This window comes from Berghia stephanieae, chromosome 5, assembly GCF_034508935.2.
Source record: "Berghia stephanieae isolate SIO BIC M18660-M18661 chromosome 5, UCSD_Bste_1.3, whole genome shotgun sequence".
NCBI lineage: Eukaryota > Metazoa > Mollusca > Gastropoda > Nudibranchia > Aeolidiidae > Berghia > Berghia stephanieae.
In genome coordinates, this window is record NC_088364.1 from 69117772 (window position 1) to 69137771 (window position 20000).

Sequence of the window (20000 nt, forward strand, 5' to 3'; positions counted from 1 at the left end):
GTTCCCTATTTGAACTAATTCCCCTTTGACCTACTGTCTCCTCAAGTTCTTTTAATTGTAGCCACATCTAGTATGTTTTTACCATCCAATTTCCTTCCTTTTTACTGGCGCTGATATGAACTTAAATGTGTTGCAAGCGCCGTAAAACCCTGAAAAACAAACAAAACAAAACAAAACAGATCAAACAACTTTTCCAATAAATCGACTATGCGCCGCTCAGAATGGGACTCGAACCAAAGAACTTCCGATCCGACTAGACCACATAATCTCACAAGATTCCACAACCCAATCCATAGTGAACAAATGTGTGATGTGCAGCTACATGGTCTAGTGGTATGACACTCGCTTACGGATCGGAAGGTCCTGAGTTCGAGCCTCGCGCTCGGCGCATAGTTGAGTCATTGGAAAAGGCTCTTTACTCACATTCTCTCACCGTACTCAGGTGTAAAATGGGTACCTGACCGTTAAAAGCGGTGTCTTTGTCCGAAAAATTGTAATATGGCCTAACAGGCGGTATGCCCCGTCCTACATGTTAAATGTTGCTGTTGACCAGGGACCCCCTGTAAAGTGCTTTGAGCATATTTAGTGGATATTGCGCTATATAAAGCTCAATTATTTTTTTCTCATGTCAAAAAAAAAAAAAAGATTCCAATCTCATTAGAAGTGTGAAACCAGTCTTCCGGAGGAACTTGTGTATTTGATCTTCTGGTTTCATAGCGATGGCGTCTTATTTTCTAAACTAAATATATGCTGGTCGGTCGTCAATAAATAATGTACTTTATTCATCCAAACAGATCATCAAAGATCATCCATCCTCTCTCTTTCACGTCTTGTAATCTTAACTCACTCAACCCTAACATCGACTATATCCATAGTTTACCCGGGTTACTTTTTACCCCATGCCTATTTATTACATTTTTCTCAGACAAATTATAGGCGTAGTATCCGAGCTAATGTTTTTAGTTTTTGCATGATAATGATAGTTGAATAAAACTATCTATGTACATGCTCACTTTTAATACATTTTTTTCCAATTTTGAATAGGAGCAAAAATCTCTAGGATTGAGTGAGTTAAGGAATCTGCCGACACATCCTGCCACTGAAATAGTTATGCCAACTTATTATTCATTATGTAACATATTATTTATTAGTCCTCCGAAGTACTGGTTACATACACACTTCCAAGGATTATGGAACCGGAAAAGTAGACGGTGTGTCACGCCCAATCATTTGGCCCATGTGCAATACGCTTCAATAGTCGCAACGTCACTTCCCTCGTAGATAGTATGCGCTTGGCTAAGGAGTTCACAACATTGCCATCCGGAAGTATAAGGGACCAACACACAAACTCTGTGTAACCATGAACTTTTATAGTCTGGTTAATACAGTTTAGTGAGAACAACTCACAAACGCGGATGGCAAAAACAATAACAAAGGCCTGAGTGACGTCATCTGCATACTATCTATAGTTGGAAAGAGAGCGATATAACGAAGTCTTACTGTGTTGACATCATACTTATTTTACACATCATTGTCGAAAACAGTATGTAATTAATTAAGAATAGGTTTCTCTGACCTTGTGCCCTAACAAAGAAACATTTTGCACCAGCAAGTGATAAATAAAGTCGGTGATCGCTGTATTATTGTACAGTCAGTATAAAAATAAAAACCTTTCTATCCCATTATCCTTCTTTCTCGTTCATTCCGATAAAAAGCGGGGTACACACATAGTTGCGGTCGGAAACTACGAAAGAAACACGATAAAAAAAACAAGAAACAGGAAAAGGAAAAGATGACATTTTATGGAATATAGATCGTATGCGCTTGGCTAAGAAGCTCATAACATTGCCATCCGGAAGTATAACGGACCAACACACAAAACTATGTATAACCATGAACTTTTATAGTCTGGTTAATACAGTTTAGTGAGAACAACTCACAAACGCGGATGGCAAAAAACAATAACAATGACATGAGTGACGTCATCTTCGAACTATCGATACCAACTCTACGAGCACATATTATATATTATTAGCAAGTCTGATAACTGAACGCATTTCTAGACCATTGAATTTTTTTTTTTAATTGAGCTTTATATAGCGCAATATTCACTAAAAGTGCTCAAAGCGCATTACAAGGGGTCCCTGGTCAACAGCAACATTTAACATGTAGGACGGGACATGATGCCTGTTAGGCGATATTACAATTTTTCTGACAAAGACAACGCTGTTAACGGCCAGGTACTCATTTTACACCTGAGTACGGTGAGAGAATGTGAGTAAAGAGCCTTTTCCAAGGACTCAACTATGCACCGAGCGCGAGGCTCGAACCCAGGACCTTCCGATCCGAAAGCGAGTGTCATACCACTAGACCACATAGCTGCAATTTTAATTTCCATCCAAGGATTAAGTAATGTAATGGTTTCTTTTTTTTTTCTGTTTTGTTTGCGGCTATCGGAATCTCTTAATTTATAAAGAGGGTTAGGGTAACGCGGGTTATCAGACCTGTAAATTAAGTACACGTCCATTTAAACCGACGTGCACTTATTTTCAGGTCTGATCATCCAATTCCTTATGGGCCCATTGTTGTAATGGAAATCTCAAAAATTGATAAATTGATACTTTGTGGCGCTGCACTGCGGCTGACGCCTGGGTTATTCCAGTCTTCCCTTGGAATAGACCCTAAAGAAAACTTTCCCCTTAGGGATGAATAAAGGGAATTTATTATTTATTATTTAAAATATTGTCCATTACAAACAATGTTAAACTAGGCCCAAAAGTGGGTTCGGGTGTCAGACCTGCATATATGTACACATCGATTCAATCAAACAATTCACGCGTTCAAGAAAGTCAATCAAGAAATGAAATCTACAAAATAAAATTTTATTTGTCATGTATTATAAATTGTTTTAAAAATCCATGTATTCAAACCAATGATTTAAAGCATATAAATTATATAGATATAGATGATAAAACAGATTAGATCACCAGCGGTGTCAAAACTGTGACTCACCGTCTCAGAGCGGTAATAGTAATAGTATTATGTCGGGATGAAATCAGTACTGGAAATTGAATTCATAGTCATGAATATGAATTTTGGAGTGAATTTCCATTCATTATGGCATAGAATAAATACGCTGCACTTTCTTACATTGCAATAAAGTATTATTATTATTATTATTATTATTATTATTATTATTATTATTATTATTATTATTATCTTTTAAAAAAAAATTAATAAAGGTCCAAAGCTCATCTTATCAGTATGATTTTAAAATCACTTTTAAAATAATAATTAAAAAATTCCCTTTATTCATCCCATAGGGGTAATTTATCTTTAGGGTCTATTCCAAGGGAAAACTGGAATAACCCAGGCGTCTGCCGCAGTGCAGCGCAAACGGAAGGGGGGGGGGGTTTCAGGATTCAATTCATCCCAAAATAAAATACCGTTTTGAAACGATGGGTCACAATTATTAACGTTAGATACATAACCAATTCACATACTCACACATACACTTCACACACCTACAAACACACACACACACACACCTACAAACACACCAACACACATTGATTCTTACATGCCATGCATCATATCCTGAGAGTTTCAACTCAGCCAAAATGACTTTTAATTTTCATATTTGCTAATTTTGTCATTTTAAAAATTTAAATCATGTTTTCTTTTCTTTTTTTTTTCCTTCTTTAGCAAATATATGGGAGTAAAACACTTTTATATTAATTTATCCCTTTGTAAAATGCTTTGAGTACGTTAAGTAGATATTGCGCTATATAAAACTTATTTTTTTACATATAACACGTCTTGTAAAAAGACAGATGATAAAATAGTACCCCCCACCCCCCTTTCTTTTTTTTCTCTCTCTCTCCTTTGGAACCTTGGATGAACAAGTGGAATAACTGCGTTTTTTTTAAATTAAAAGACACAATTTCCTGGGTTATGTCCCTTACTAGTATAAAAGACAAAAGCTTCTAAAATCACTCAACAAAATTATGTTTTAAAAAAGTAACGAAAAATCAAGAAGTTAAATGACCCAATGATTGTAAGTAAAAGGTATTTGATGAAACAACAATTCAAAAATATATTATGAGATCAGCAGGCATTGATCATGGCGTGGCATAGGCTGGCTAAAACAGACTCAAGGGGATAATGCCAGTAAAATAAAAATCAAGCAAAACAAAAACCCCAAAAAATGAAGAAAAAAACAAAAACAAACAACAACTTGAGAACGAAAATTGGCATCAATGAGGTTCGAATCCAAGAAAAACGAGACAAAATAAAATAAAATAAATAAATCAAATTAAAAGGAAACTGAACATCAACTCAATTTTTTAAATTGTTAAAAATGTTAATTTATCACATGCCAAGTTGTAGATGAATCATCACAGTATTTAGTTAAAAATAAATATATATAAAATATATCCAGCAGATTGAAAAAAAAGTTTTCGGGTAAAAAATAATGAAAAAAATGGTATTGGGTTTGTTATAGTCTCAATTTCATTGACAAAGACGATTGATGTGGATGATTTGTTTCCCATTCGTCAACAAAACAAGATGAATGAGTAACTGAGATGAATACGAGATGAGAGGATGAAATGACCTTGACAAACGTCATTTTTCATTCATCCCATATTCTTCTTGTGGACTAATTTTTGGGTTGCTTCTTCTCACCCGAGTTCTGGTGGTGCGACTGCGCTTATAGATGGTAGCCACAGGTTCGTGTTGATTTGATTCATCCTGTTATTATGTGTATGGAGTTGGATGTTGAAAATTTTGGTGTGGGGAATTCTTGTCCAAACAGGGGCACAGTATTCTCCAATGCTATAACAGAGTGCTAATGCTGACGTTTTCAGGACTTATATCTCTTTGATTTAGATCTATTAGGGTTTTAAATTCTGAAAAAAAAAGAAATTGCTCTCCAGTTGCTTGATTCTAGTAGGGATTTGAGCTGTCAGATATTCACAACAACACCCGATATTTCCGGAAAAATGACTCTTTGCTTTGTTTTTGAGGGTTTTACGGTGCCTGCAACACATTTAGGTCATATCAACGCCCAAAATGACTCTAAACTGCCTGGAAGCTTTAATCACAATGGACTAATCATGGGTGGAAAAAGAAAAAAAAAAGAAATCGTATAATACATATCTGTTTCGTCTTTAGTAGATGGTATGAGAAGCAAGATACGTCTGTCTGGTTGGTGTTGTGTGTGTGTATGTTTGTGTGTGTGAATGTGAATGAGTATGTTTCAGCCAAAGTAATTTGTAATTTAAGCGCTTAGAGTCTGGTGTCTCGAAGTTATAGCGCTATATAAGTTTTCAGAATTATTATTATCATTAGAAAATTACTGTAAACAACACTGTGGTCATCTGAGTTGATGAAGTAATGGACTGAATACTTAATGGGAATGCGAGGATATGGTGACAGATCTGACCTCCTAAACAAACTCCGAAACAAAGACAACACATCTGCCCAGATACTTCCAAGCAACTTCCACTTACTCATACAGCCCAATGGCAATGATAAGAGTTTTATTTCAAAAGCCATTACTGCACCACTGCAGGAGTATTGCATATTTGTTTCCAGCAAGCGGTCTTTTTCACTGACAATGTCACGCTCAACATTTACGTTATTAAAAAAATCAAACCAAACAGTTTTGTTTTTTTCAGACATTTCACTTCTTAATAAAACTTAAGAATAAAACTCAATAGCTCCTTACATGCATTAGGTTTCAACATCCTTCACATCCTTTCACCTAATTCCAGTTGTACATTTACACATTACAGTAGTAAAACCTTGTGAAACCACCACATCTGAGAACAGGGAATGTTTCACTGAACTATTTATAGAGAAAGGCAGTAGAGCAATGTCTGACTCTATATCTTTCCATCCATATCTTATTTTTACCTCAATAATATATTAATAGTTATCCATAATATTCTGTTTTCAAACAAAATAAGCTGAATCTATTTTTCTTTCTTTATTTTTTAGTATTATACTTACAAATGACATATTATGTGTCAGTGCATGACATAAGCAGTCGGAAGGTGAAAGTTTTGGATTAGCATTTGTTTTTTTTCCATTTTTTGAAAGAATATGTTCCCCAGAGCATTTTAATCTTTACGTGAAGTAAATCGGGTGATTTTTCATGAAGTTATGGTCAGATGTATGGGAAAGGCATCCAGCAACTTTTCTCAAATTTCATACTTTTTCAACTTGACTAGCTGTAAAAAATATTTAGAAGTGAAATTAAGCTTTGATATTTCCCGAAGATGTACAAAAAGGGTTGATTTAATAATTTATGACAAGAACTAATTTTTGATAAAAATTAACCTTTTAACTTAACTTGGCAATATCTCAGTTCAAACCTTTTCACCATCCGACTGATTATGTCATTAACTGTAACATATTATACGTAATATAAACCATTCTCTTCATCAAATCTTTCATATTATCTATTCAAATACGTTTCCAATACATCCAAAACTTCTTGGTGGTCGAAATCTCGTGCCAGGTCACGCATAGTGGTTTTCCCCATCTTCTGTCGGGGATCAGCACCGTGCCGAAGAAGGCACTCCACAATTCTGTCATGGCCTGGAACAACAGAGGGGAAGACAAACAAAGAAATAAATCCATCATAAAGCATTACATAGGTGACCCACCATTTCTACTTGGTATTACATCAGATGCTGACCGGACATTGAAAACTGAATCTATTGCCTAAACTATGCGATAAATTAAGTGACGCATTGTCACCATATACCCACTTGTTGATCCACTAAACTATTTAAGATTTTAAAAACTATTTGCCAAGTTTTATTTAATTTCTTTACATTTTATATTTTTTCATATATTACAGAATTGTGTTGCGATATAGAATTATTTAAATTGAGCTTTTATATAGTGCAATATCCACTAAATGTGCTCAAAGCGCTTGACAAAGGGTCCCTGGTCAACAACATTTAACATAAAGGACGGGACACATCGCCTGTTAGGCGATATTACAATTTTTAGGACAAAGACGCCGCTGTTAACGGCCAGGTACTCATTTTACACATGAGTACAGTGAGAGAATGTGAGTAAAGAGCCTTTTCCAAGGACTCAACTATGTGCCGAACGTGAGGCTCGAACCCAGGATCTTCCAATCCGAAAGCGAGTGTCATACCACTAGACCACATAGCTGCAATTATACTTTCCATCCAAGGATTAAATAATGTATATCTCATCTTATCTTATGTTTTAATTAACTTTAATGAGAAAAAAAAAATTCCTTGTACTGTAAAATGCTAAAATTTTGTAATTTTAATCTTTCCTACATTAAATTTCAATTTTGATTCTTTGACCACCATGACATCATTCTGTTTTGAGTTGGTAAGTCACAGATAGGGACAAATGGATGTGGGAAGAAAATAACGAATTAAAAAAATTGAGCTTTATATAGCGCAATATCCACTAAATGTGCTCAAAGCGCTTTACAAAGGATCCCTGGTCAACAGCAACATTTAACATAAAGGACGGGACATGTCACCTGTTAGACGATATTACAATTTTTCGGACAAAGACAGCGCTGTTAACTCATTTTACACATGAGTACGGTGACAGAATGTGAGTAAAGAGCCTTTTCCAAGGACTCAACTATGCGCCGAGTGTGAGGCTCCAACCTGGGACCTACCGATCCGAAAGCGAGTGTCATGCCACTAGACCACATAGCCACACAACAAATAATTTCAAGGCAACCAAATCATCATATAAATTTGGATAATGATTAATTTGAATCCCAGAATTCCATGAGCCATGAAAGCAAGGGAGACTGGATCCAATGATTTACTTCCTTTAGAGCCATAAGGCTCATGGAACGGGAGTTTATCCCGGTTTCTATCGCGTGAAATGGACAATAACAATTGCTTACTACCCTTTGAGGATAGGACACTAGTCTATAGTAAAGTACTTTCTACCAAATCAAACAGACTCAGCCACCCAATGACTGCTAGGTAAACAGGGGGGTAGGAAGAATCTCAACCTCACCCAGGATTTATTTCTGTCCCTTTATGCCTAACGGGTGCTCTAACAACTGATGTCTGTTTCTGTAATTTAAAACAAAAAGGAATTACGATAATCTGTTTTCACCCACTCACCGTGCATGACGGCTAAATGTAAAGGCGTGGCATTTTCACATTGTGGATTCTGACTATCAATCTGAATGTTATCTCCCTCACACAAGAGTTCCACCATTTCCAGATTGCCACTGTTGGAGGCAGCATGCAGAACAGTGTTTCCAGAGTCGGCAGGGAGATTGATGTCGATGACTGGGTGAACCTGTGACAAAAGGAAAATGTATGAAAAAAAAAAAAAACAAGAAAAAGATGGACATGTTGAGGATTCAAAATATTTCAACAGAAATGTTTTAGTAATTATAGAAAATGATTCTTGTATTTCAATTACATCAGTGACTTCTTCCAAAATGTTTAACTCTCTCCTTACTGGACATTTTCCGGATTTTCCCCCAAACTTCACACCCAACCTATACAAAAATAGATTTATTTCATTCACACACAAAAGCTGTTAGCTCCTGCTATACATATTTCTTTCTGCGAAACGAGCTCTTCAACACAGTGTTAATATATTTTAACTATAGCAAACTTTTTTGTTCAAATATTATGGTGTACAAAAGAAATCAGAATAAGAAAAATGTTGGCTGCATCCTAACGAATGTGACGATTTTCCTATGGGTGGTAAGGAAGGGGTTAAGAGTTTTAGAGAAACAACCTTTTCAATACAAAGCAGCTTATTCAAATAGTAGCCCATCGGTCTTTAATAAGACTATGGATAAATATACTGTCCCATCATTCATACTATGACTGGTACCAAATCTGATAGACAGTGATGCCGTACTCTGATTAAAAAACACGGACTGTGGAAGTCCCAGGTTTGACAGCTTTCCACAATATGAGGGTCAATTTAATCAATTGACATTTGAAGGACGAGTTTTCTGGCCAAAAGTTTGAATACACATGAGAGTAGAGTAGACTATAGCAGAGTGAGTCAAACTTGTTCCTGATATCTGATGTAAACAATTTGACACATAACATTGAGAGAAAAAAAAAAAATAATTTGCTATTGTAGCAAGGCTTTGGATATGAGAAGAAAGTGTGCTTTAAGTAAACAACAAAAAGCCAACCCCCCCCCCCCCCCCACACACACACACACACACACAAAAAAACAAACAAACAAACAAAAAAAAAAAAACAACAAACAAACAAAAAACCCCCAACAATACAACAACAAAAAATACAAAATGAAACTAACTCTCCGAAAAGGGGTAAAAATTAAGCAATGAAGAGTGACTTCATTTTCGTGATAGGCCTGAACTGCTCTTGGATAGATCAATTCAAGGGTGTTTAGTTTAAAGAATGACAAATTCTCTTTTAGAGCCATAATTCATGGTCTTTTTGTTCTTTTTTATTCTTACCATTTTCATCATTTTTAAAAATCGGATTTTAGAGACAAAGGCGGCATAGTACAAAAAGGAAGTGTGAAAATAGGAATGATTCCGCCAAAATCGGAAGGGTTGGTAGGTGTGTATTTAAATAGTCAAAATCTGGTCAAAAAAAATAAATAAATTATTAGAAATAATACCAAAAGATTTGAACACTGATCTGAATTTGACTGACCCTTTTGATCAGATACTTGGCCACAGCAGCTTGGTTGTACATAACGGCAGAGAAGATGAAAGATCTTTGATGGGAGTCGGTTGCAGTAGGGTTGACATGGCCGTTTACTATCAAGTAATGGATCACCTCAATGTAGCCCAGCCTGAAAAATTTAAAGAAAGAAGTTCATAGCAAAATATATATATATATATATATATATATATATATATATATATATATATATATATATATATATATATATATATATATATATATATATATATAAATTTGTTCATTTCAACAGCCAATGACAAATGGTCATCGGCCTCTAACTAAACAGTATTATGTCGAGATGAATTGAACTACAAAAAAAAAAGAAAACAACTTAGAATTTAAATAATCAGAGATATGCACTGTGGGCCTTTAGCAATAAATTTCCTTATTTTCTGTTTACTCTTCTTTGAGTTACTATTTTATTTTCTCTGTCTTTTTTTTTACAACACTTCTGGCATGGTTGATAAAAATGTATAAATCGATATAAATAGATTTCTAGAATTCAGGCAGCTTTCCAATCCATACCTTTAAAATACTAATATTTTTCTTACTACTGGCACAAATCCTGTTTATTACATATGTTGGCTAAAGCTGTAAAAATTAAATTTGTATTTGTCTCCCCCCCCCCCCCCTCACGCCCCTCTTCTAAATATGAAGACTGATATAATTAATGAAAATATGAAGACTTACTTGATGGCTTGGAGCATCCTTCGAATAGGAACACTTTTATCCGACAGCCAAAGGTCATGAATGGGATTACTGTGAGTATTGCCTGACAAGTTACGGTAAAAGTTAATGACGGATGACCACACATTCACTAAGGCAAAGCTGCGAATTGCTAGCAACCACTGGGCAAATTGGCGGTTCGATGTTGAGCAACGGACATCAGCAAGAAGCTTTTTGTATGAGTCTTGTCTTTCTGAAATAAGAATGTCTAAATAATCTACAAATATATGAGGTCCTCTGGCACTTAGTAGTTTAATAGGATATTCTTTGAACACAGCACCAAGCAAATCTAGAATGTCTCTTCGCACAATTTTACGATTTTCTTTCCCAACGGCAAATGCGAGGGTCATTTCATCTAGTAATATGTCATATTCCATTCCAAAGATGTCCCTTTTCTGAATATCAGGAAACTGAGACAGCCAAAAATGAGAAAATTGCACAAAATTGTCACCTTTGGAACAAAACGAGGTCATTTCCTGGAGAGCAGTATTTGATCTAGTGAGCCAATTTGCAACCAGAGTTGCATCCAGATACATCATCATATCATCAAAATGAATTCTCGTCTCTCGACCAGGGTTTTTGGCACTTGCAACTCTTTTGAAACTTTTCTGTCGAGAGTTGAATTCCTGTTCAGAGACAATGGGTGACCCTGGAACAGTGGGGACAGGTGGGAGAGGTGTTGGTTTCGGTAAAGGGTGCCGAGTTGGTTCTAACGGAATGCCTCCACTTCTTTTGCGTTTTTTCTTTTTCTGTGATTTAAATCTGGCAGTGCCTGGTTGGAGTGGTTCAGATTCCCCATCTTTGATACTTGTCAAAAATGTAGAGTCTCCATTACTGAGACCATCGGTAGAATTTACAACTCCACCAGAATAGCTGACACCAGGTGATCCATTTGTGACAAATCCAGAATCAGGAGAGATAACTCTGGAGCTGGAGACTGCATTGGTCGGACTAGGGGGCTTAGAGTCGGTCAGATCACTGGTGAGTGAAAGCCGGCTGATTTCTTTGGTAACAACACTGGAGGTTTCATCATCATCATCCGAAAAGACTTCGTCTTCATCACTTTCTCTCACTGTAAGCCGCGAGACACAAATCAGATCTCTGAGATCTCTAACTCCACGACTCATATTGATTGTTTCTCAGTTACGATACTGACATTATCATTGCCAGAATATTTAAAACAAGGAATCCCAAAACAATGATTTTTTTTATAATGCAGGTTCTATTATTTCATCTTCATCCCTATCATCTTCTTCATCAATATTTACAAAAGCATCTTCAATAAAAACAACGTCCACACTAAGCCTCGCATCAGTTGCCAAAAGAAATAAAGTTATCAATACAGGTAAATTGATGCGAGAGTACCAGGCTAGCTCTACAAGAAACAGAAAAGACGACCTCAATCCCACATTGATGCTGTCGATTAATGAAAATGGTGGAGAAGTGGGAAACATCCTATCCCACTTCTCGTAATTTTATCTGGAGGAGAGAAAAGGCAAAACATTTGTGAACATTTATATTTTGCTAGTTTGACTATATTGCTTTTTCATTTTAAAAAAAATGCTAGCTTTAAGTAGAAACTAGGCATGGACTATGTGTGACTAAAATAGATGTAACACCATCAAAATAGTATTATAAATATATAAAAGGTACTTTCCCATTTATGACAGTTAACAAATAAACAACAACAACAAAACCAACAAAACACGAGACCATCCAACCAAACAAACAAAGCAATTAGGCACGAAAATGGTCTGAAAACAAACTATTTTCTAGTAGATCGGGGGAAAACCCCAACAAAAACCCTGTAGTGGATGGGGGTTTTGTTTAATGACTTACTTGTAATTTTGTCTCTAATTAAGATATTTTGAACTTTGCCTTAACTGCACTTTAGGAAGAATTGCTCTGGCTCTGCGTTTGAAATAACTTAAATTTTAAGTCTTAAAACTAAAACTTACGCCCTAAAATTATAAAACTTTAACTTAAATGAATGATGAATGAATGGGCATGGGATTTTTTTTTTTTTTTTTTTCACCATGTATGAAGCATATTTTGCCAGGCCACCTCAAAAATGGGTGAAATTCAGACTGTATTGGAATAAACTTGGTATTTAGGAACGGGAAACTCAATGAATGCAAAAATGCCAGCTTAATGCCGCATCTTTATATTCTATATTTTTACGGATCCATATGAATATATGATGATAATAATATTGTCATTGTTGCATTAAAAAAAAAATTAATATTATTAATGGTCTCTTCCTTCGACTGTTTCAAAACTTTCTGAAATAATCAGACGGTTTTTGCCTTCATTATTTCAATAACACTACATTCTGTGATCAGGCAAATTGAGAGAGAAAACTTTTATTCTTACTTCAATTTTCATCATGGCTTGCTACCGGTTCTCAACAAAACCATCAAAACATTCCAGTCGTATTGTTATGCATGTCTCCATGACTGATGATTAAAAAAGTATGACCTAAAATTAACATAACAAAACAAAGAAAAAATATTCAAAATTTTCTGCTGACAAACTGAATTAAAGCATTTGGAACATTGAATTCAAATTTGATAGAATCCAATTTTATACGTTTTTGTGAAATCATTTTTAAAAATAAAATAATTTAGAATAGAAATGGGACATTGACTGCATTGCTTGATGACGTTTGCCACATTGGTCAATTAAAAAAGTGGTTCTATTCAAGATATTACCAATCCATAACTCCACTGCAATGAAAAAATATAATTATTAAATAAAAGTAGTTTTTCAGATATATAAAGTTCAATTTGTGTCAGAAAACATTGAAAATATAATGCAAATTGACAAGAAATAAATCAAAATTGTCTGATAGAATATATTATAGTACTTTTAAAAAACGCAGTGGCTATTTTTACAGTCCCGTAAAGATGGTTCTCGGGGCTATTTTTACAGTCCCGTAAAGATGGTTCTCGGGGCTATTTTTACAGTCCCGTAAGGACGGTTCTTCATGGCTATTTTTATGGCGTTGATGCGATTCTGTTCAATTATCCGCATAGTTATAGATTATCATCTTTTTGCAGTATTCACAAAACTTCACATATCATTTCTCCCGATATTTAGATGTACAGATCTAGAGGCGGTGAATGAAAGCAAAATTAATTTCATTTAACATATTTAGATCTAAAGCTAAAACTAAAATTAACAAATAATTAATGTAAAGTCAATTCTCTTAGCGATTTTTACGGTACTGTCATTTTTATTACATATAATTTTTTTTTGTTTTTTTTTTGCATAATTTATGTTTGCAGTACAGAACAGCCCGTTTTCTATCATCAGTGGGCAGGTTAGGTTGTATGTCTTGATTTTTTTTTCCTGTCAAACATACATAATATAGATCTATTATCAAACACTGAAAGTATATTTAGTTCCTGCTTGAGTCGACATCCCTCAAGATATAATACTTTACAGGTCGGCTTTTGTTTATACTTTACCAGTATAACCAGTCAGGAAGGACTAACGGTTTATACAATTTTAAAAGACGTAGACGTCTAACATTCAGGGTGCAGTCTTCTCACGTGAGAGTGGGTTTGAATCCAATTTCAGAAAAGATGCCGTTCACAAACCAATTGGACACATTTTGACCATAATTTTAGAACCCCCCCCCCCCCCCAAACCTCCCAACCGTATTGTGGACAAATGACTACCCCCCCCCCCCCCCAATGTGGATGTCCATGGTAAAGATGCACATTGCGAAACACCTCATGCTTAAATATTGTTCTTTTGAATAATATTTTTAAAAAAAAGAAAGTAAATAATGATGATGATTCTCTACCATGGTCGGTCATGATCCAAAAGAATAGAGGTGCCCAAGACTGATCCTCATTGGGGCGCCGAGGTGGAGAGGGCATTTTACTTTGGTCCCACCATCGCGTTGCTCCTACTCCTTTCCCGATTGACCCAGTGTTTGTTCCGACCAGACAAGAGTGGTCGCTGTATTGCTCCTCCCTTCCCAGTTAGGAGGTTGTTTTATTGTTCTCCGCCAAAGCGGTGTTCACCTTGTGGTCAGACCCCTCTGCCTAGGCTTTGAGGTACCACTAGGGAAAGAGATAGATAGAGAAAAAGAGAAAGGAAAAAAAAAAGAGAGAGAGAGAGAGAGGGAGAGAAAGAGAGAGAGAGAGAGAGAGAGAGAGAGAGAGAGAGAGGGAGAGATTGGGAAAGAATGAAAGAAAGAGAGAGAGGGAGAGAGAGAGAGAAAATGAGAGATAGGGAAAGAAAGAAAGAAAGGGATAGAGAAAGAATGAAAGAAAGAGTGTGAGAGAGAGAGAAACAAAGAAAGACCGGGAGAGAGAGAGAGAGAGAGAGAGAGAGAGAGAGAGAGAGAGAGAGAGAGAGAGAGAGAAAGAGAGAGAGAGAATATTGGGAAAGAATGAAAGAAAGAGAGAGGGAGAGAGAGAGAAAATGAGAGATAGGGAAAGAAAGAAAGAAAGAAAGGGATAGATAAAGAATGAAAGAAAGAGTGTGTGAGAGAGAGAAACAAAGAAAGACCGGGAGAGAGAGAGAGAGAGAGAGAGAGAGAGAGAGAGAGAGAAAGAGAGAGAAAGAGAGAGAAAGAAAGAGATTGCGAAAGAATGAAAGAAAGAGAGAGGGAGAGAGAGAGAGAGAAAATGAGAGATAGGGAAAGAAAGAAAGAAAGAAAGAAAGGGATAGAGAAAGAATGAAAGAGTGAGAGAGAGAGAAACAAAGAAAGACCGGGAGAGAGAGAGAGAGAGAGAGAGAGAGGAGAGAGAGAGAGAGAGAGAGAGAGAGAGAGAGAGAGAGAGAGAGAGAGAGAGAGAGAGAGAGAGAATGCTAACTTGCCGCACCTGAACGAAGGGAGTGAGAGTTTTAGAGCCAATGGCGTCTACTCAGCCAATCTGTTACTATTACCGCAACGCCGTAAAAATAGCCACCAGAACCGTCTTTACGGGACTGTAAAAATAGCCCCGAGAACCATCTTTACGGGACTGTAAAAATAGCCCCGAGAACCATCTTTACGGGACTGTAAAAATAGCCACTGCGTTTAAAAAAAACTTTTTGATATATAGTACATTTTATAAAAGATGACTGGCTACTGGACTAATAGTCAAAGATGGCGACGCCCTATGTGCATTTAGTTGTACTTTCGATTTTATAAACAAAACCATTCAGAATGAAAAAAGTTAATTATTTATGTAATTTCTGTCTAAAGTTACAATCATACTATGGATAACGACACGCGAGTATTTGTTAAAGAAATAAGAAACGGTCTCCTGTCAAGTGAAACATACTATGAGAAGGAAAAATGGCTCCGTGTTCTAAAATTTATTTTGACAGACAATCCGTCACCCTCTTCTGAAAACTCATCTGGTGGCAATGAATCGAAAACAGTTCTTGCATCGTTCGGGTGGAAGCCTCATCAGTTGCAGTCATTGCAAAAATATGTGATGAGATCACATGGAAAAAGATTGATTGAATGTATTATTTCGCGATTCACAGTGGAGTGGTTGACTGAATTAACACCGCAACGATTTGAGGAATTAGTCAAGCCTATCTTCCTGCTGTGTAGATCGCAGGACGCATTTATTTGTTTGTTTGAAACAGTGAGCTCCCATGACAGGTAAATTATTTTATTTGTTTTTGATAAATTTTAAATGCTATGATTTTGAAAAGGAATGGCACCTCAAAGATATAGATAGTATGCGCTTGGCTAAGAAGCTCACTCATAACATTGCCATCCGGAAGTATAAACGGACCAACACACAAAACTGTGTTTATCCATTTACTTTTATAGTCAGGCTAATACAGTTTAGTGAACATTATTCATAAACTCGGATGGCAAAAAACAATAACAAAGACCTGAGTGACGTCAACTAAGAACTATCTATAGAGCCATGTAGCAAATGTAAAATAATAATATTAGTATTATTAGTAATAGATAGTAACAATCAGTTCGCAGAAAAGTACTCAGCTATTACTATTACTACCCCCACCCCTGATGATATTTCCATTACATCTATGACCTCCGCTTCTTTTAATTCTATAATTGATTTGGTTCCACAGGAAAGATTTTTTATTTCATAAGTGTGTTTCTCTTCTTGAGATGTTGATGACACGCCAGAAACTTCACTTTTTACTGGAAGAACACATTCATTGTGAACAAGATTCACCATCGAGGTCAATATTATCTGCAGATGCAGAAACCCTAATGATGACATTGGCTTATCTGCCAGAGAAGATGGCAAATAGACTTCAACATGAAAATAGGTGAGAAAAAAGAAATGATAATACTAATCCTTAAAATGATAATGATGAAGATGATAATCATTATCATAGGAATAATAATCAGGGGCGGTTGGTGATGGTTTATTTAAGGCGGCATGAATCATTCTCTCACCGTACTCAGGTGTAAAATGAGTACTTGGCCGTAAACATTGTCTTCTATGTTGGAGAGAAAAAATTGTAATGTTGCCCAACAGGCAATCATGTCTCGTCTGTCATGTTAAGTGTTGCTACTGGCTTAGGACCCCTTTTAAAGTGCATTTAACTCACTAAGTGGATATTGCGCTATATCAATATTCTAAGGTGTTGTTTGTTAAAGAATATGTGTATATTATTGTGAGTAGGGGGTGGGGGGGGGGGGTGCATGTGTGGTTTGAATTTTAAAGAGATGTACTCACGTAATTGGTATTTACTATGGGCCTATGTAAAAGAAATCCATTTGTCGACCTTCCTCTAAAGCAAAATTGTATGTCACCCAATCATGGAAGTTGTTCATGGATCCTATCATAGTATTGGTATGGATTGTGATACACGTCAGTGAATTTAGATTTGTGAATATTATTATTTTAAAAATAAATAACATGACAACAGCAATTAGACAGTCATATAAAATTTCTTCCTTTGAATATCAGCGGTGATAATCAAAATTTTATAGAATGAAAAGAAAATCCAACCTCATTGCACTTCTTATCTACTCAAAATACAATACATAACTAAAGTTGAACTGCTATGTATGCCAGTTTGATGGACTGGATTCTTATTTACAGTATCATGGGGATTTTGTCGTTGAATGATATGTGTAATATTCTTATTGATGTTTAATATCTATTCAAACAAAACGATTATCAGTAAAATCTATATTTCTTGTTATTTTTCTTCATCCGTATGTTTTGATTAAAACAAATGTCGTGAATAGATTTTTACATCTCATTCACGATGAGAAAATAAAATAAATAAATATTATGCACGAGGCATGTATCTCCACCGAAGTGGGCAGTTCGCGATTTACTAAGTACACATACTTAGATTTTGGTTATCCGGTTAGGAAACGTTTAGTAGAAATTCATATTGCAAAAAAGAGAGCGAGTAAGCGGTGACTGCCGCTTATATACGAGGGCAAACAAGATATGACGTCACAATCACAAACGGAACATCATGACAACAACTCACAACAGCCTCGATCGAGATACTACACACCAACACACAAACACACAACATAAAAAGGCATATTGCTCCCTACACAAACCTCTCCTTTCAATGATAAAACTGATGTGGTTTTCAGGGTCACAGTTTTCTGCAGATCCATGAAATTCCGTGGTAATAAAATTTTCTGAAAATCTGCTCTGCGGTTCTCACTGATGTTGCTGTTTGTGGGTCACGAATCGCGGAAGTTGAATCAAGTGGATCAGCGAGATACCTCGTGGAAATTGAGAGAACAGTGGAAGTCACAAGTGTGCTCTTCTTTAGCTACTAAGGACGGAAAAATTTGCCTTCCTTGAAATTGATCAAATATTTAGATTTACTTCCAGTTTGCGTGAACGACTGTATACTGTAAACCTGGTGCTCCACGTTGTCTTTCATTGTGGATCTAAACTGTGGTTCCAGTCACAGAATACAAATTCCAATTCTGATCTTAATCTGCCTAGAATCTTCTGTATCGATTTGGTTGACCATTCTAGACGGGATCGAAGTGGTAACCTGAGCTGAGTTAAGTAAATGCTTTATGAACTGGTGTTTGTGATTGATTAGATCTGAGACTCTTGTGTGGTAAGGCCCCGATCAAATTTTCATTGGGACTGGGTTGCGTTTATGAGGATGCTTACACGATTAACTGCTAAAGTTCAGGGGTTGGAAATTTTTTTGGCCTGACCTAATTATTTTAGTAGTAAAGAGCATTAGTTGTTTGTTAGGGAAGGTGGATAACCCTATTTTTAAAACAGAAGAAAACAGTCATTTGTATAAGATATTAAAGCAGTCTGTCTTGCTCATTGGTATCTCCCATACCCCACCCTCGCATGTCCATCTCGCCTCGCGTTGGCAACAAGGAAAAGAAAGCTGTTTGTGTTGATACAACAATCAACCATTGTGTACACCTATCGCTGCTAGTAATGAGAGATGTGCAAGCAGTTAACGAAAACACCACAATGCAAAAATTTATGACAAAAAGCAGTATCTGCTAAATTGATAATATTATACAAAAATTTAAAATTTAGATTTATTGTTTATTGGATATATTATTCTACGGAAAACATAGGACAATACAAAGCAACTTCGCTCAATAGATCGACTGCCATTGATAATAATGACAATAAGTATAATTAAAATTATTATTCCCATACACTGACAGGTCAGTCAAATCATTATCTCACTTGCCCTTCTCGATCCTTTACAATGTAGTATTATCGATCCTTTACAAGGTAGTATTATCGAACTGTGAATTAATTCATATTAGGTTACAATATAGGACTTTGTATTATTGTTAAACTCATGGCGAGTATAACACTCAATAACATGCAATATCTTTTCATTCTTTTTTGTTTGTTTGTGTGTCCTTTAAAATTAAAAGAAATTCTAAGTCTGTATAATAACCATATTTCTTTATAAGTTCACCTTGCAAAGAGAGCCTTGAGATTTGAAATGTCTGATAGTAATACCAACTGCTAAGCCATTGTTTAGATCACTATCTCTCAATCAACCCATGATTAAAGCTGTCAAAATGAAAGTGCAGCTATGTGGTCTAGTGGTATGACGCTCGCTTTCGGATCGGAAGGCCCTGGGTTCAAGCCTCGTGCTCAGCGCATAGTTGAGTCCTTGGAAAAGGCTCTTTACTCACATTCTCTCACCGTACTCAGGTGTAAAATGAGTACCTGGTCGTTAACAGCGTTGACTTTGTCCGAAAAATTGTAATATCGCCTAATAGGCGTTATGTCCCGTCCTACATGTTAAATGTTGCTGTTGACCAGGGACCCTTTGTAAAGCACTTTGAGCACATTTAGTGGATATTGCACTATATAAAGCTCATTTTTATTTTTTTTGAAAGTGCCAAGGAGCTACTCCATATTCCATCACAATGATTTCAATTTCATTCCAATTCAAAAATGAATTCCTTCGTTTAGATTATTAATTTGTAAAAGACATATCAATGTTACTAATTTTTTAATTTTTTTTTTTAGTATTGCATTATCGAAATCATTAATTATATTCTCTTCCCGACCATTTATTTCTCCTCTGTGCAATCTTCCATAGTGACGTGTTCCTTCCCCAAAACTACATTCCCACTTT

At 35.9% G+C, this 20000-nt stretch overlaps 2 protein-coding genes across 2 annotated transcripts in view; one reads left to right on the plus strand and one right to left on the minus strand.

The window, feature by feature from the left end:
* Positions 1-3884: 3884 nt before the first annotated feature.
* Positions 3885-13114, minus strand: LOC144973508 (uncharacterized). The gene is made up of 5 exons (XM_078916018.1): positions 12816-13114; positions 10407-11921; positions 9684-9825; positions 8148-8328; positions 3885-6606 (listed from the first exon to the last, which is right to left on the minus strand). Exons 2-5 carry the CDS (start codon positions 11567-11569, stop codon positions 6464-6466), a joined length of 1629 nt encoding a protein of 542 aa, XP_078772144.1. The 5' UTR covers positions 11570-11921; positions 12816-13114; the 3' UTR covers positions 3885-6463.
* A 2399-nt stretch (positions 13115-15513) lies between these two features.
* LOC144973509 (telomere length regulation protein TEL2 homolog) overlaps positions 15514-20000 on the plus strand; it is a 33917-nt gene continuing 29430 nt past the window's right edge. The window contains exons 1-3 of the mRNA XM_078916019.1: positions 15514-16056; positions 16500-16703; positions 19965-20000. The exon at positions 19965-20000 is cut by the window's right edge and continues 119 nt beyond it. Of these exons, the coding sequence (XP_078772145.1) occupies positions 15662-16056; positions 16500-16703; positions 19965-20000 (635 nt within the window). The 5' untranslated portion in view covers positions 15514-15661. The remainder of the gene's footprint in view (positions 16057-16499; positions 16704-19964) is intronic.